We start from the raw sequence: 17,464 nt of genomic DNA, 5'->3' as shown, positions 1-17,464 counted from the left end.
TGGTTTCTGGGAGGGCTCTGTACCTGCAGTGCTCATGGGGCTGGTCCAGACTGTGCTGTAAAGAGAGATGAAACCTGCGTGATCTGTAGAGCGCACACAATCGCAGCCAGAAAGGATGTCTGCTTTCCAAGCCTGGAGGAAATAGATGAGGCCACAAGCCACAGCCTTCTTTTTCACTCAGTGTATGTACAAGTGTCCAACCAGAACTGCACACATTAAATTTGTGAGAACTGGGATCAGGAAGAATTGCACACTCATGATACATCACTCAGGTCCTGCCTGAACGCAGAGCCAAAGCCTCATGGATCTCCTTTCCACCTTGACTTTTCAAGCATGCTCCAAACATCAAATATTCATCCTTTTACTCCGAAGGACCACAGGGGACTTGGGGTAACTTTTACAGGAAAATGAGACTGACCTGCTGTTCATTATGACTTTCACTGTAAATCACAAAGAAGATGGGATGAAACACAAGAAGAATTGATCAAACTCTGGGTGCTGCCATTGTTTATGGAAAACCAGTAGCCACACCACTAAAATACATCCAGGCAGACCATGGACCGACAGAATATCACTAAATGCTGCAGAGAACAGAATATCACTAAATGCTGCAGAGAATAGTTTATTTTTCTTAGAAACTGCTATTAGGTGTAAAGTGGGAACTTGTGCATCCTTTAGAACACAAAGACTCTCTGATTTACTAGCCACCATGAGTAAGCTCACAGCAGGGTCAGGACTGAAAGAGCATCAACTTCACCAGTTCAACTCACTCTAATCAAAGGATTCCAGTATTTCTGTACTTTTTCAGGTCACCATGCAGTTAAAAGCTTTTATTCTGTTGTGAAACAATCACTCCTATCAGTCCAGATGACCCAACTTAAACAGCTGAAAGACAGAATAATGTGTAAAACACAATCCACCACCATACAGCGAGTGATCAGCTATTGCAGTGCAATTCCAAAGGGACAGAAGAGAATTAATACAGAGAAAACTCATCTCTTCCAAGTCAATGGCAGACAAAATTATTGAAAATTTATTGATGGACTTGTTTAGAAACAAGTTTTAAAGTAAGATTTTAGCAGATTTTAATTAATTCCTTTTGATTGTGCTGTAGTTTTTCCTATAGCTTTGAATACCAGAGCAGACATTTTCTGCAACTTATAGAGCAAATAAACACTCCTTACTATCTAAAATGAGTCAGGAAGCTAGTAATCCATCATAATGAAAGGACCAAATGTTTCCTATATGGTTTCTCTCCCAGAGTTGCCACAATTAGCTAGAGACACAACTTCATTTAAAGGGAAAAAAAAAAATACATGAAGTTAGTTCCCCCTCGAAACCACATGGACCCTTTACATTCTCTGGTGTGTAACCACGTTCTTATTCATATTATGAAGTCCACTCAAACATTTTCAGCTTAAAAATTTCCTCCTGTGGAAGGAAATCTTCTCTGTATATAGACAGAGGGGTCATCTAGCATTTTCACAGAAAACCAAGGAGATTAAAACCACCCTTTCTGTTGTCCCTTTCTCAAAGGAAAGCACATCATCAAGGTAAACCAACACAACAGAAAGCTCTGCTGCTACCAGCACAGCCCAGGGCTCTGTGGAGCTCTCCCTCCTCCCTTCCGTAATCGCCTGCACCACTGTTACAATGATAAATGACCCAATAAGACAGCACTTTTTTTATTATTATTATTCTTTCTACCATTTCATTTTCTGTTAAAGTCTCTTATTTCCAGGATTATTGGAAAAGTTATTTACAAAAGAGGGAGGGAGGTGAAGAAAATTTGAGTTCTAGAAGATAATTCTCTCTATTGCTGCACAAACTATAAGTCATTTTGACACACAACTATGTTTAAAATGAGGGTTTAGTTGCAGATTATTACATTGCACTGTTTATACAACTAAGGTCAATTTCTTTTCGTTTATCATTACTATAAATGCAGATTTACCCATTTTCTTTTCCCAGCACTACCATGGGTCATTCCTGATCTCACTCAGTAATCACCTCCAAGACTGAGTATTTTCCCAAATGCTTCAGGGAAGATTGATGGATCAACTTAAAGACAACTCAATTCAGCTTAATCCTCCTAAGTATTGATAACTGGTGAATAACATATCCCTGTTGCTTAGTTTACTTGGTTAATGTAATTCCATAATCACCTGGCAATTGCAAACAAATTAAACACAATTTATATAAAAATTAAAGTTTTAAAAGACCCAAAAGGCACTCGGATGCCTTTCTAAGAGATCCATTTTCTCCTTTGTCCTGTTCCAGCCCAATCTGTTGGTGTAAGCATCCCCTGCAGTGAACCTGCTTCTCTGAAGTAGCCACGCGATCCCGCAGCATTGAGGTTCTCCTGCTGTAACTAATAGGCTGTTACCAGCAGTTCCTCGGAGCATTTTTCATTACCAAAAAGTCAGTAATCCACAGAGAGAAAGCAGAGTCACTTATTTTCCCCCTACACAGAACTGATCTAAGTACCTGGCATTCAAAAGGTTATTCTGTTTCTGAACAGCCCCAGCACTATGTTGACTGTGGCTTGAAAATGGTCTGCGAGAAGGATCATCTCCCAGATTTCTAATTTGTATTCCCAATTCTTTTGCTTTTCTATTCTATTCTATGCTTTCCTTCACTCCCATCATCTTTAATGAAAAACTGACCATCTCCCCCACTGCAGGTGACAGCAGAAAGCCTTCTGGTACACTAATGCCACTGCAGGCAGGGGGGATAAGGAAGAAGCAGCAATCACTCATAGGACACCAAAGGTGCCACAGATGATGTACAATAATTAGCATCAAATGGACAGAAATTTACATTAAAACCTTCCAGTCTGTCTCTGCAGGTAACAAATTTTTAGGAAAGTAAAGTAAGATGTGGCAGACCAACCCTTGTCTCACATATATTTTTCTTAGTCCAATTGCCAGAAGATGTCATCGTTATCTCTGAGAATAATTAGTACATAAGACAGCTTGTTTCAACACCTCATGTGCCAAAGGCAAGACCTCTACGGCTACAAACAGTTTTGCCAAGCTTCACTGCCAGTTTTTTGTGCATGTGGTTTTTTCCTTTTTTTTTTAAGGGTGCAAATAGCTAGAGGCAGGACATGATTATTACTATGGAATACGCAATGAAAAGCAAAAAAAAAATCCTGCAGCAATTACAGCTTGGACTTGTTCCATACATTGAGCTCCTAAACCATGAACAAAACCTCCTGCACCTCTCAGAAGTGACAGTGAAGCAGTAACAAGAAGTCAACTTGCTCTGTGCCTACTGACAAACAATAGTGAGTGTAAAGGGATACCAATTTATCCCTCCACTGGATACGAAATATTCAATTATTAAGTCCTTGACAAACAAATAGCAGAGTTAAGCATCTATCAGAAGCAGAAATTCATTTCAATCATAGGAACAAAAAAAACACCCACCTAAGACATAGAATATTTCCAAGACTGATCAGCAGGGACAGAGTCTCTTGAATCTCTCTGCTCTAGCTATCGAGATCACAATAACATAACATAATATTCACTGAAATACCTAGAGATGGGGTAAATTCCTCTCCAGAAAACTAAACACACACACACACACACACTAACCATTTACCAGACAGAACAAAAATTAAAACTTACTGTTCCAAAGAAAAGCAATACTGTATATAGAAAATATAAACTTAATTAGCAAGTACCCTTTCAGATATAAAGGTCACACCAAGTATTTAAGAGAAAAAATTAACTAGGATGCAAGACTGTCTTGTTCTCAAAAAACCCCAATCTTTACCATCTCAAATAACCCCTGTTAATCCTGAGTCCCTAGCAGTCATACTTTACATTTAATACTGGTTAGTCAGCTCAGGGAAACAATTTGTGAACACAAAAGGAAAGCAGCTTGGTTTTGACATCCTGCTGTGAGTCTGCTGGACAAGAAGTTATAAAAAGCATCTTTATTTGGAAGCTGAGCAGATCCCATCTGAAAGTTGGACACAAATGCAGGACTTCACTCAGCCCTTCTCAGGGCACAGTATTGATGCAGATTAAAAATTTAATAATGGGAATGAGTAATTCTACTGGAAGAGGAAAAGATGAAGAACAAATGCCTTATGCTCCAGGGACAGGATAACTGACAAGTTAAAAAAAAAACCCAACCACACCACATTATATTTTACATTTAAGTGCACACCATCCCATCCCATCCAATTAGCCAGGTAAGTTCATGCTTCCATTGGTGTAGGAGTTACATACTCAATCCAAAGAGAAACAAGATTTCATGAATTATTTCAGTCATCTACACTTGCAAGAAACTGTGAGCAGCAACACACAGGACGTTGGGGTTTTAAGTGCTCCTGGTTTGCCTGTACCGGGAAATCAGCGCACAATAAGCGGTTACATGAATGTGTAGCACAACAGTCACATCACACCCACACAGCACATAGAAATGCTTGACAAATAAATAACTGAAGTAGCTTAATTCACTTTCAGGGCAGAGTGAGGCTACGTTGCACAAAGGCACTTTCCCAGTACAGTAACTGTGTGCTCTGCCCCTACCCAGGGAATGGGAGGACCTGGCATTCTGTGAGGGCACAGTCTAGCTTATTGTACTCTCACTTCTGCATTAGAAAACCCACTTTGGACAATGACAATAACCTGGTCTAATACCAAACCTGGTCTAAGCTCACATCACAGCATATAAAAATTTCAATGTGTACTGTAAAACATAAAACACACAAGATTTAAATCTCATTCTTTGTTATAGTTACATGAGACAACATTCTTAGTCTGGCAGGTCATTCTATAAAGCGCTTCCCTTCTCTTTTCTCAAGACTTATGAATGATATTTTGAGCTGCAACAAAGCTGAACTGACCAGTTCTTTTCTTCAGTGGACAAATAAGCCATATACAGAGTACAGAGATCATAGAATGCCCACGTGAAACTGGCAACGCACAAATACAGCAGCCATATACATGTTTATTTAGATGCAGCTTTGCTGAAGACAGAGCCATCTGTATCCCATTAATCTTAGCTGATTTTGATTCACACATTAAATTGACTAGTTGGTTTCTTATTTGCTTCATAGAAGTTTTCTACAGACACTAAGTATCCATTAGTCTTTGATATTTAATTGGCAGAGCTAGGCCAATCAGTGGCAGAGTGATTATCAGAGGAGAAAATAATATTTTCACTGAAGTAATTGTATTCATATAGCACAAATCCCCAGAGATAGAGCAGAGTCAAAAGTCCAATTATCAAAAGGTACCTGCAGGGAAAGGGAACCTGATCTGACAATTAAATCAGCCAACAAGGATTTGCTGGCCAACAAGTGTTCAGCACGTGAGAAAAGGAAAATGAGACACATAAACAAGGAATGGTAGGAAAGTGCATAATTGTGCAACAGTTTTGTTCCAGATGTATCTCTACCCCCATTTGGAACTTCTTTCTTACAAGTACTTGTTTTGGTAACATGGGACAACACCGTATGTCTCAGGACTCACAAGCTGCATTTCATAAATACATCTCTATTTAAACTTCAGATAAGCATACATAAAGATGTGACTTTTTCAAATCTTTATCGTTTACAAGGCAGCTAAATTAAACCCCTGTGACCTGTATTTAAACCAATAAGGCAGCAGATATGCAAGCAAGAATCCGAACTCAGCACTTTACAGCAGCTGATACTTTGCATCTATACTTGTCAATTGAAGATTAAAACAAAAGCCAAACATTTCAAGGGAAAAAAACAAAACAAAAAGTTAAGACCATTCTTATTCTGTGATTCTGTGACCAACACCTGTTCAGGCACCATCAAACCTCACTGAATTCCCTGGAGATGTAAATGTCACCCCACGGAAGATTCATCAAGAAGACATCCACTGAGCTCTGTAATAATGGTTCTCCACATTGCTCTCATGCCTTCTATCAAATGATTGTCAAAGCTATTTATTTTGCCCCACAACACCCCTGTGAGGTAGGTAAGCGTCATATACTGATGTAGAAAGGAAGCAATTTGCTCAAGGCTGCATAGCAAACCATAGGCAAAAATCATGAACAGGGCCCAAAAGGCCCAGTTCCTGGTCATCTTATTCCATTAGTAGACAATTCTGTCATCTATATGACATCATAAGTTACATTTTCCTAAGGAAAACAACAAAGAGAACTAATGTACCGGAACGAAGGGAGGATAAGACAGGCTGTTACACAACGCTCAGCTCAAACTTACCTTACCAGTGCATCTGGTTTGCTTAGCTGGTTATTAGGAATACAATTTTCCATTAAGTCCTTGTGTGTGCTAGGGCTCTTGCTAGCACACTTCTGTTTTTTCTCGTTTTTAGTCGATGAGGAAGGGATGCTCCCATTAGTTGCACTGTGACTGCGAGGCGAGGAGTTCACAACTCCGCTGACGTTTTTGTAGTTTTTGGACGAGGCAGTGCATGAGTCCTCTTTGAGGAGGTTTTCTGTACTTCCTACAAGATCATTATTTAATCTTTTACTATTGATATGGTTTTCCATATATTCAATTTCTTGTATTTTAGAGTCTACAGGTTGCAAAATATTGTTATTTATTCCAAGGTTGTGTTTCTTAGCATCCTTGTCCTTTTCTTTCCCTTTTTCTCTATATTCTAGCTCTGGCAACGTTGCAGATAATTTTTTATTGGCTGGAATGCCTCCATTGTGCTGCAGAAGTATTGTGGAATCCATATCAGATAATCCTTTGGCTGCTGCAAGAGCAAAATAAAAAAAAATACTTAGTTCATTAAATCAATCAATATTGTGACATACAAAGAAAAATCATTAAGTACGCATCCATCATTTCTGCAGAAAACATTCATTATTAGAGTCTATTTAAGACTCTATTTCAGGAAAGAAAATCAGAAGTCACATGATATTTTAAGATTTTTTTTTCTCGTTACAGGCAGGAAACAGTAACCAAGGGATTTAATAATAAATACGAATGCTTCATAGAGCACTGACTGACTAGATGGATGGAGTTGCTAATAAAGAACTAAACAGAGAGGACATAATTCATTTCTAATGTCATACCAAAAGAGTTTTATTTCTGGCTCCTCTAAGTTCACTGTACTTTCATCAAAACAACATGGAGTAAAGAAATGGAGTCAAGAAGCTCTTCCTTAGCAAATATATATATTTTTTAATAGCAGGTAATAGCAAACACATTAAATAATAAATATAACTTGCCTTCTTCTGCCTCCCTCTCTTGCCTTTGTAGCATCTGCTGTTCTGGGGGCAGAGCTTGCTGGAGGAGCTGCATGTAGAACTCATTCTCTTTCTGCACTTCTTTTTGTTTTCTTAAACGCATTTTGTAGCTGACGTAACTTTTAAAGCCAAAGCCCAAAGTCACAACAGGGTAGCCAATACTAAGAAAAAAAAGCAACATTATTATTCCAAAATGTAACCATAATAGCAAATTAATAAATTGTAATAAATTATATAGCTGTGTATACGTCTGGATTACAATTTTTCATAGAAAATTATATAGAAAATGTTTTTTGCTGTACAAAAAAAGCTACAGTTCAAAAACGTAGGCACCTCTTTATCAAGATAAAATTACAGTTCATTACAGACAGCAATTAACTGTAGCATAGATTAAAGGATTACGACAATGCAATTGCATTACACATAGCAAAGACACCTTTTAGACAAGTACCAGACTAGGAATTACACATCTTTTAAGGTGCTTATAGCCAAATACAGCAGAAGTTCACAAGTTTTGTTCCAAAAGGGCCATGTAATATGTAAGACATTAAACTGGGAGATGTGTTAACTTTGGCTGTGAGCCCAAGTGCCATCACCCACACCTGGTACAGCCAGAAGTGACCCTGGAGGTAAAGCCTCAATAACCATCTGCCTCTGTTGAGGATGGACACAATTGAGACACCTTTTGTGGGCAACAAACAGCCTTTGGAAATTCCTCCTTTACGAGACTGACCTTGAAGCTGTAAGCGAAAAACATCTAATCTCTAAACTTAGTTCTTCCACTTATCTTACTGACAGATAAGATATGAAGAATTTCACTTCCAGACAGACTCTGCTGTTCCATTTGTTGATGAGGATGACAGAAGCATTACAGAATCTTGGAATTATTTTTTGTTTATCAGCTTCATCACACAGAATTTAAGTATTCTTATTAGCTTGTGACAACTGCAGCAGTACAGAAGGCTAACAAATCATGCTAGTGTATTTATTAACAAGGGTACTCAATCAATGAGCAAACATCCCTGTATAAAAATAAATACATCTTTGACAAGTATTTTAACAAAGCACAGTGAAGTTGCATTTTAAACACTGAAGGTGTCCTAGATCAGGGGAAAACTCAGATGCAGATGACTATTAACTGTTAAAATCTTCTCATTCTTTGCTCAGTAATAGCACTGTGCAAATTGCATTTTTAAGTAAGCTGCCAGAATGCAAGAATCATTTGCATATGCATCTGACATTATCTCTGCCAATGCTTTCTTTGTAAGGCTGTGTAAAGCCAGCTGTAGCTACAGTTCTAAAACTCTGATGACAAGCTGAAATGTTTGTATCCAATTCAGCAGCAGAAAGACCTTTCTTCACAGCTTCTAAAGTGCTTTTGTAACCCATTATAGAATTTAATTAGTGTTTAAGGGATTTATTGCATAATGTAGACAATATAAATTAAAATGACAGATGTCTAATTCATTGGAGACTGTATCACAGGGAACTGGACCAACTGACTCCAGGAAAAACAGGAGACATTTTAAACGTAGCCTGATCAATGCATACTGCACTAAAAACTTGAGGAATAAAAATGCATTTCTTCCAGATGTGGATACTCAGCAGTTAAATCTTTTGCCTGAAGACATTCTTATCACTTCCAGAGAAGTAGTGTAATAAGTAGTGTTTGCTTTTTATTTTCTGTCATGATTTTCAACCTGAAGCTTATTCACTCCCTCCGGTGAATTATGCAATCAGATGCTCAGGAGAACCCTTCTTGTTGGAGAGGGAAAAAAAAGAGATGTCCTTTGTTACAGAAAAAAAAAAGGAAGTGTTCATAACAGAATACATAAATTATCAGTGAAACTATAATTTTTTTTTCTATTTTTACATCTATTCATTATGTAAACACAAAATTTGTAAACTGAAGACAAGAACTTTCAAGAAATGCCAGAAATATCCATGCTACACGTTCCCTACAGCTCACAAGCACTGTATCTTCAGACAGGTTGCACTGAGTTAATGTTTAGCATACGTTTCTTCTGGGATATTTAATTACAGATGTGTGAGGGGAGAACCAAACGGCCAAACCCTGAATCAAAATAAAAAGCCTCGAATATTAATTTCCCTGGTGGAATAAAGGTTAATAGAAAAGGAGGAAAAAAAACCCCCCACTTACCAGTGTGCTGCAAATGGACGACAAAGGTCTACATGGAAGTTTTTTAAATCTTTAAATCTAATGGCTGCTTCAATATAAACAAAAAGTATCCACAGTGATACTGTTGGTAAGCACACACCCCTCTCTATTGAGAGAAGAGAAAAAGAGAGAAACACCTTAGTAAGATATTACAAGCAGCAAATATTTGAAAGTTATTTTTAAAACATTCCAGAAATCAAGGGAAATTTTCGGATAGACATTATAGGGAATTGTAAGAGTGCTTTTTTCAGAATAAAGTATCTAGGACGTCTTTATTTTAAGCCAACTCTAAACTTTTGTCTCCTTATCTTGCTTTATTACTTTTCTAAGGCATCAGTGAAAAATAACAGATGCACATCTAATGAAATAGCTTGGCACAAAACCCTACACAGCAATGGAACACAAATGGAAGAAACTGCAGAAGATGAGGTAATGCTACAGCTTATGATCTTTGAGTCAGAAGTGGTAAGCTTGGACTACTTTTTCACTCCAAGTTAGGTATATATCTTAGTAGCAGCAGTGAGCAAATCAGCTGAGAAAACAGGAGTGAGTAAGCACAGTACTGGTTACTCCATATACAGTAATGCAGACAACAGCCTGCGACTCAAAACTCCACATCAGCGGAACATTCAGGACACTGGATTGATTTCTCTCTCCAGCACTACTGCTGAGAATGTAAAATAGTAGCCAAGCAAAACTAAGGTCTTAAACCTCTTGGCCCATGGGAAACACCACTGTTGCTTGCCCTATAGCCACTGAAAAATTCCACAAATCAATTCCAGTTATGTGCCACAAGCTTCATAAAAATAAACAAAGTTCTTGATTCCATACTGACATCAACATATTGTGTGCTGAGTTGGAAATAGGTCTCCAATTCAAAACTAGGAAGAACGTTACTCTGAGGCCCTAATGTTATTAACTGTGGTCTCTACTTTGGTCTTCCCTTGAATAGCTGCACTCTGCATAAATGAGAAACCTATAGCAGACACTCTCAGCTTAAAGGGACTCAATCAACATCTCAGCTAGGTAGACATACCACCTAAAGAGATCATAACTTCAAAAAAAACCCAACCAAGAGCAAGTTCCCATCAACTTAGATGAGCATTTAAAAACAAGAATCCCCAAGGCTGCAAAGAATTAAAATATTACACAAGCTCAATAGCTACAGTTAAGATTGGCCCATCAGTTTTTTCTCTCAGGGTTTCTAAACATCAACTCTGAGAATAACTTCAGGTAACACTTTAACATCTTAATACAATCCTAAAAATAACTCCAGATTTTTTACTTATTCTAAATTGGGCAGCAACTGGTTCACAGTATCTTCCATTAGCTCCCGCAATGTCACTATTATAAATGACTGAATTGTCAGAAAGATGACTGATTTCACCCATAAACTGAGAAATGATCCATACTATTCTTGTGATCTGATGGCAAGTCTAACATGAAATATTACAAAAGCCCCAGATCCCAAGGAATTGAGTAGGGAAGAATTACCTCTAAAAAAATTAAAATCATGTTTTATTCCTAAAATTTTCTGATTCGAGGGAAAAACATACACATAACTCATCTTAAGTATTAGTGCTCATGTAAACTAAACCACCTCCCCCAATCCAACTGCTACCCTAAGACCCCAGAACCCAAGGATTTATTAAAAACAAAAAACCCCAAACAACTAAGGACAAAAAACCCCCCCCAAAAAAAACAGGCAGGGGCGGGGAAGATTTTGCCATAAATGTTTCAAACTGGAGCAGCCACTGGTATTACCAGTCCTTATGCTCAGAAACTGAATACAGTTGACACAAAGATTTGACTAATACAAATGTAAACTATGATTATATCCAAAATTAACAGCACATTAATTGAGTATTAGGAAGAATGCAGCTGTTTCACAAACTTCTCGTATGTGCTCTTTGTATGAGTATTTGTTGAACTGCTGCAGAAGTGTTTTGAAGTCAGGATTTTTAAATTTCTTTATTTTTTTACTGCTCTGGAAGCTTTAATGATCACTACACAATGGACCCAGACATGATCAAGTGCAGATCAGCATACTAACAAATGCAAAAAACCCATTTTTTAACTATAACAAAAGTGCATTAAAAGAAATGTGGTAACAAACCAAAAGAGGTTTTCTGCACGTTACTAAAAGCTGTAAGAGATATATTCAAATCAGTAAGCTGTAAATAAAAAATAATGACCTACCTGTGTGCCAGACATACTGTACCCAAACATAGGTGCTGGCAGCAAAAAACAGCCATTGTATTGGTATGAAGAGCAGACATATTATATTCGATGTGAATGCTACACAAACAAAAAATACTGAGAAGGCCTAAAAGAAAGGAGGGGTGGGAGGAAAGAAGAGTTTCTTGGTTTATTCCAGCAAATATTACCACTTTGTTTATTAATGGTGACACTGCAACGATTTCAACACAGAAACACTAGGGTTGTTTATAATCAGGGCAAAGAAACGAAGCAGTCCAGCCAATGAAAGTAAAAACTTGGCCAACTAAGAAAGAATAGGTACAACTTGAGAATTTGTGCCCATCCATTCTTCCAACAAGTCTGAACACAGCTATATTTACTCCTTATTATTTTGTCTGAAGACTTTAATTTACACTATTGATAAAGTATCAGCATTACCATATTCTCCTTCCAGAAAAAAAAACCCCAAACAACCAGCAGCATCATTTACTCTCTGAAAGAGCAGGAGATAGTTAAACAGGCAAGGGCTTCCCTTTTATTTTAAAGAAAACTCTGTTATATAGGGATCTAAATCAATTCACTAATCTCAGCAATCCAAACAATATATTCTTGAGGTGAAAATTTGGTAGCTATACCTATTTCACTTCCCCTTGCCACAGATGAAATAGGCAGTCAGAGAGAAGAGGCTTGAGCCCAGGTCACCTAGTCATTTGAAAAATTCCTCCTCTTGTGAAAATGATCAGCAGCACCATTAAGTCAGTTGTATAATATGGAACACGCCCTGAAACGTTGCAGGATCGTCCTTACGAAGGGCCAGTAATTTTGTGTTATACTTACCAAACCCTGGTATCTGAAGGAATCGTAAACACTCCTGATGAAGAGCCAGAATGGCCACAGATACTCAAATCTGAACTCCAGGACAAAATCTGCCAACAGTACGAGGGCCCACACTACCAGGAACTTCAGATACAGAAAAGTACTGTAAAAAATAAATAAATAAAGGTAATTTCAGGTCAGTATATCCAATAGAGTGCCTTACCTTTTTTTTTCAAAATTAAAAGTTCAGGAATAAAAACTACAGACAGCTATAATACAGGTAAGAAAACTTCATTCAAAATAATTTTACAGAATAGATAAGTTTTATTATTACATTAAAATCACTCCTGGTCTAGTGAGGTTAATTATATTCAACTGGATTGGGTTTTAAAGTAGCAAAGAAGCAGAAGGCTCGCTGCTCTTCAAAGACAAATTTCTCCCTTTAGCTTTGCAGAATATTTTCACAAAGTGAAGTCTTGCCAACAGGTATGCTGCTGCAGCTGAAATATTTCTCTTCTAGCCTGCACTCTTGTATTTTTGGAGCTCAGAAACTTGTGTGTTCCCTCTCCTCAGACTGCAGACGTTCACTCATTTTCCATATCTAACACAAACTGCAATGCCAATAAATTGAGATGTATTTTCAGCCTGTAACTATGGCAATTAGGAAGATTGTTTTGATACTGAGTTCTCAGTTAATTTGAAAACATCCACATTAAATTAAATGCATCCATTAAAAAAAAAATAATTAAAAAAAAACAACAGAAAAATGGAGGCACATGAGATTTGAGACCAGACAGTCTAACTTCTATTTTAAAAAATTATTTCAAAGCCACATTCTCTTATTCTTAGTCCTGCATTTTGAACCACTGATGATCCTTCCTGGCTACAAAGCTCAAAATATTTTCAGATCCTACCTAACTAAAACAGGAGCGCTTGAGGGATCAGTCCAAACCATTCTGCTAAAACAGAGGAAGCAAAACCCCTTTTCCCCCCCAAAACCCAGCATCCAGAGATCGAGTATGTTACTCCAGTTCCCCAAAGCACAACCACCTTATTGCCCTGTATTGAATTATAACAACAGTGGGGTTTTAAAATATATATTTTTTTATTTTTAAAAACCAAGGGCACTTTTTCCTTTTAGTAACTTATTTTTCCTCCTCTATCACACTGCCAATAAACCCAGGAGAACTTTGCCCTGAAATGTTTACTGATAAGTTGCCAAGAGCTTGTGTGCACAGTGCCAGGTAGGGTCAAGTTTCTGCACCGCTCATGGACACGTGGCTTTTTTAGGAAGTTGTTCAGAGCTTCAGAGAAGACACAAACCAGAGAATTTCTATGAAAAGTGTTAAATACCAGCAGAGGTTTTGAAGCAACTGAACTACTCGTCCGATTATCACTTGTGTTACTTGTCACACGAGGTCAGTTTCCAAACCACATGACTGGGAAAATGCTTCGATTAAATCAAATTCGATTACATGCTTCTTATAAATCAAAGATTAATCGCATGTGACCCTTATCAAGGGTCCTGCACCCCCGGGAAGGGTTTGTTCTTGGCTGTTCTCATTTACTGGATGTTATCAGGCTCTTCCCTAAAATACCAGCTCCAATATTTTCATTGTGAAAGGAATTGCTCCAGTGCAACTACTCACAAATGTGCTTTAATGTGCTCACAGGAGTACATGCTTTAAATCAGCACAACCTAAAGAAAGACTTCATAGAAAATATATTTTTGAAGTCTGAGACAAATAAGCAATTATTCCTACATTCAACCTGCCTCAGCCTCCCCCCACTCACCTTTTTGAATATTCTGTAGCTGGAATTTAACATATTAGAACTGAAAAAAAATGCAAATAAAGAGGCTACAGGAAGCACTTTAATTTAACAGAAGCCAAATTAACAACACACACACTTGGAAAAGTTAAGGCACTGCTTTTTTTTCTCAGTTTTTACAGAACCATCCCCAGCCACTTAGTCAAAAACTACTCGTGGAGAAGAATAGAAACTACAGCATAAGTATTAAAAAAACCCACAACAAAACCCAACCAAAACACCTTAAATGGATACATTTGTCCTGGCAGATGACTCTTGCACACACTGCTGTTCTCTGTTTATTTAAAATTTAAATCTTCACCAGAAATGCCTAAAAAGCAGCTGCATTCAGAGAACACTTAGACATAAAAGGTGACAGACACGTGGGTATGTAGTCGCTGCTGTGTTCATTTTGACCGAGCTGTTGAATTGTACAAGTGCAGCTCTTAAGATTTGAGAAAATAGACAAAAGCATCACACCTAGACAATCATTATTCTGTCTGTTCACCTGGAAAAGCACTTCTGTTGTGTAGGCACTTTTTCCTTGCTAAAGTCATGGCTTTTGTTTATTTTTCTGCCACTGAAATCCATAAAGAGATGACATTTTTCCTCGCAAATTCAGGTTATCAGAACTAATGCTTTTCAACTGGTAAGTGCCACACTAAGTTAAAGCATTTGCTGAATAAAGAACTCTGTAATACAGCTATTAAAGTGATTTCTGATATTAAATTCATATCAATCCAGAGGCCATGGTGACATTTACCACCTTTTAAAGTGGAATTGTGACAATACCACATTTGTAACAAGGTTTTCCCAACAGAGCCTACTTGCAAGTCACCTGATGGACTCAAAAGCATTTAAGAATTTAATGAGCACAAGATTAAGACAGAAGAAAGTTATTTCCTTTCATAAAAGACTTCATCCACTTCTGTTGGCCTCAGCAACAAAGTTCACTGTTGTGTAATATATTCTATATATGTATTCAAGTGCATGAGTCCACATGCATACATGCACTCATAGAAAACATTTTAAAGGTACTATACTCATCTATATATATAATTTTTTTTAATCAGGACCCCTGTCCCGCTCCAATTAAAACATGCAGGACTGCAGAGTCAGAGAGTGCAGTCCATAACTAAACACTCCACCCCAGTTTTTAAATTGGATATTGGTGGCAGCCTAAAGACATCAGCTCCCTCCTCGAAACCGGCAGGTTTACAAACTGTGCCGAGCTTCCCCGCGGCCACCGTTCCATCCACAGCTGGGTTACAAGCAGTTCGGGTGTCTTTGCAGCACACTGCAGCCTGCAGATGGCAACGAGTTCTTGTAGGAGGAAGAAAGGAACACAAATCTCAGGTTCCCTTCTTCCATAAAGCTCTGCTGCACACCGAGATTCGCTGTTCCCAGCAAGCACACAGCTCATCAGTTAATTTACAAGTGCTTAGCGAACAGACACCTCTTCAGTGAACACTTAAATTAGGGAGAGCTGAAAAATGTCCAGCAAGAATTAAACCCCAAAGAAAACCAGGCTAAGGGACCTCTCATTTTGACAGGCTAATCACTCCTCTGCCGCTTTGTTTCATACGACAGACCTTACAAATAAAATCACATGAATGAAATGACTAACAAAATTTAGCAACAGCTCTCCTCCTCCCTTTCCCTGCTTTGCACTAGCCACTTTCACTTCATCTTTACTCTCCAGTTCCTTGATCCCTTCCACACACCATTCTTCCCTTCAGCAGGTTTCTATTGTCATCTACAGTCTCTGTCCCCACTGCACCTCCCTCCCCTCCAACACGCTCAATCCTTCGAGAGAGAGGAGACAGCCGTGCTCCTCCGGATTCCAGCACCAGCCATTTGGTGCCTGTGAACCTCTGATAGTCATTGATCTTTCTGGGCACATCCACACATGGCTCCAATTTTGATAGCTGCTGCGTCAGTATCCTCACTCAGAGGTAACATTCAGTAGGCACAAGAGCTTTCTAACCTTTGTAGCTCTTCTATTAGAAAGGCTCAAGTATGTTCCGTGATGCCAATTATAATTCTGAGTTTGTTCTCAATACAGGGGAAGATCCTTGCAAATAAATACCTAAAATCTGGGTTATCCAATTTTCTGACACGCATCAAAAATGATCTGGCAGAGGTTTAAGAAGGGCAGGGCTTCCCCTATAAAACTAGCATATGGTATCTAATCTTGTAGGGTAATACATGACCAGAGGGAAGGATGGACACACTCAAGAGAAGAGCAGGGAAGAAAACGTGAAGGAGCAGGGATTATTACAGTGCTGCAAATTCTGTGAAAGATCAATTCATTGCTAATGTATAGTGAACAGAAAGATTTATTTATAACCCAACAGTGGCTGTGCTCCCCCTTTGAATTTTCAAACAAATAATTTTCCTCCCTATTCTTCCTCCCCCTGCCAAGTGCCAGATGCCATTTCCTTTTTTCTTTTTTTTTTTTTTTCCTCTTGGTCTTTGTTCTCTTTTTACTGCCCCACAGGAACAGATATTGTGGTTGCTGTAAGGTAAAAACATTCTCAAAAAATCACTAGGAAAAAAAAAATAATGAGGCACCCCAAATCCAAACTAGTAGCAAATTAAGACTCTATTCTACCTCACTATTGTCAGCAAGACCCAAAGGCTGGAAAGTGCATCTTAGCAGAACTGATGGCATGTTTCATTTTGCAGCCTGACTCACACAAGAGAAAGGAGTGAAAGGCACATCTTGAGGTTGGCAGGGCACCAAATATAGAGGTAGGCTTTAAAAAGGTGAAGTTTAACATGCATGTGATATTACCAAAGAGTCAACAACCACCACCTCAAGGTTACCTACCAACACCAAAGAGAACACTGGGGATACTGACTGAGAATCGCTGGAGATTTTAAAATAAAAAAGGTTTATATATGTGAAGACAGAAATATATATATATATGTGTGTGTGTGTGTGTGTGTGTGTAAAATTATTACTAGTGGGCCAAAAAAGTGGTACAGAATGAGCACAGCAAGTATGCAAGAGAGAAAACATGACTGCTGGGATGTGGTATGCATACTGGAAACTATTATGTGAAATACTTGCCAACTAAATTTTTGAAAAGGAAGAGAAATGTAAAGAATCCCAAGAAACCTTCCTGACATTCAGTGTCTTGCTATGGCATAGAATATCTCAATCCCTGAGCTCCATGGAAATGTAAGTAAAGGAAGACAAAATAGAAAACTTACAGGAATTCTGGAAGCAAGTGTAACAGACTGCTG

At 38.2% G+C, this 17,464-nt stretch overlaps 1 protein-coding gene across 1 annotated transcript in view; it reads right to left on the bottom strand.

Annotated features, from left to right (window-relative positions):
• MACO1 (macoilin 1) overlaps positions 1–12,566 on the bottom strand; it is a gene marked incomplete at its 5' end in the record, with an annotated part of 19,259 nt that extends 6,693 nt beyond the window's left edge. Inside the window, 5 exons of the mRNA XM_010164210.2 lie at positions 6,215–6,710; positions 7,192–7,370; positions 9,371–9,494; positions 11,588–11,714; positions 12,425–12,566. Of these exons, the coding sequence (XP_010162512.1) occupies positions 6,215–6,710; positions 7,192–7,370; positions 9,371–9,494; positions 11,588–11,714; positions 12,425–12,566 (1,068 nt within the window). The remainder of the gene's footprint in view (positions 1–6,214; positions 6,711–7,191; positions 7,371–9,370; positions 9,495–11,587; positions 11,715–12,424) is intronic.
• Between the last annotated feature and the right edge of the window lie 4,898 nt (positions 12,567–17,464).

The sequence above is a fragment of the Antrostomus carolinensis genome, unplaced genomic scaffold, assembly GCF_000700745.2.
Source record: "Antrostomus carolinensis isolate BGI_N321 unplaced genomic scaffold, ASM70074v2 scaffold32663, whole genome shotgun sequence".
NCBI classification, from domain to species: Eukaryota; Metazoa; Chordata; class Aves; order Caprimulgiformes; family Caprimulgidae; genus Antrostomus; species Antrostomus carolinensis.
The sequence above is the reverse complement of the archived record's forward strand: the minus strand, read 5'-3'. Positions and strand labels throughout refer to the sequence as shown.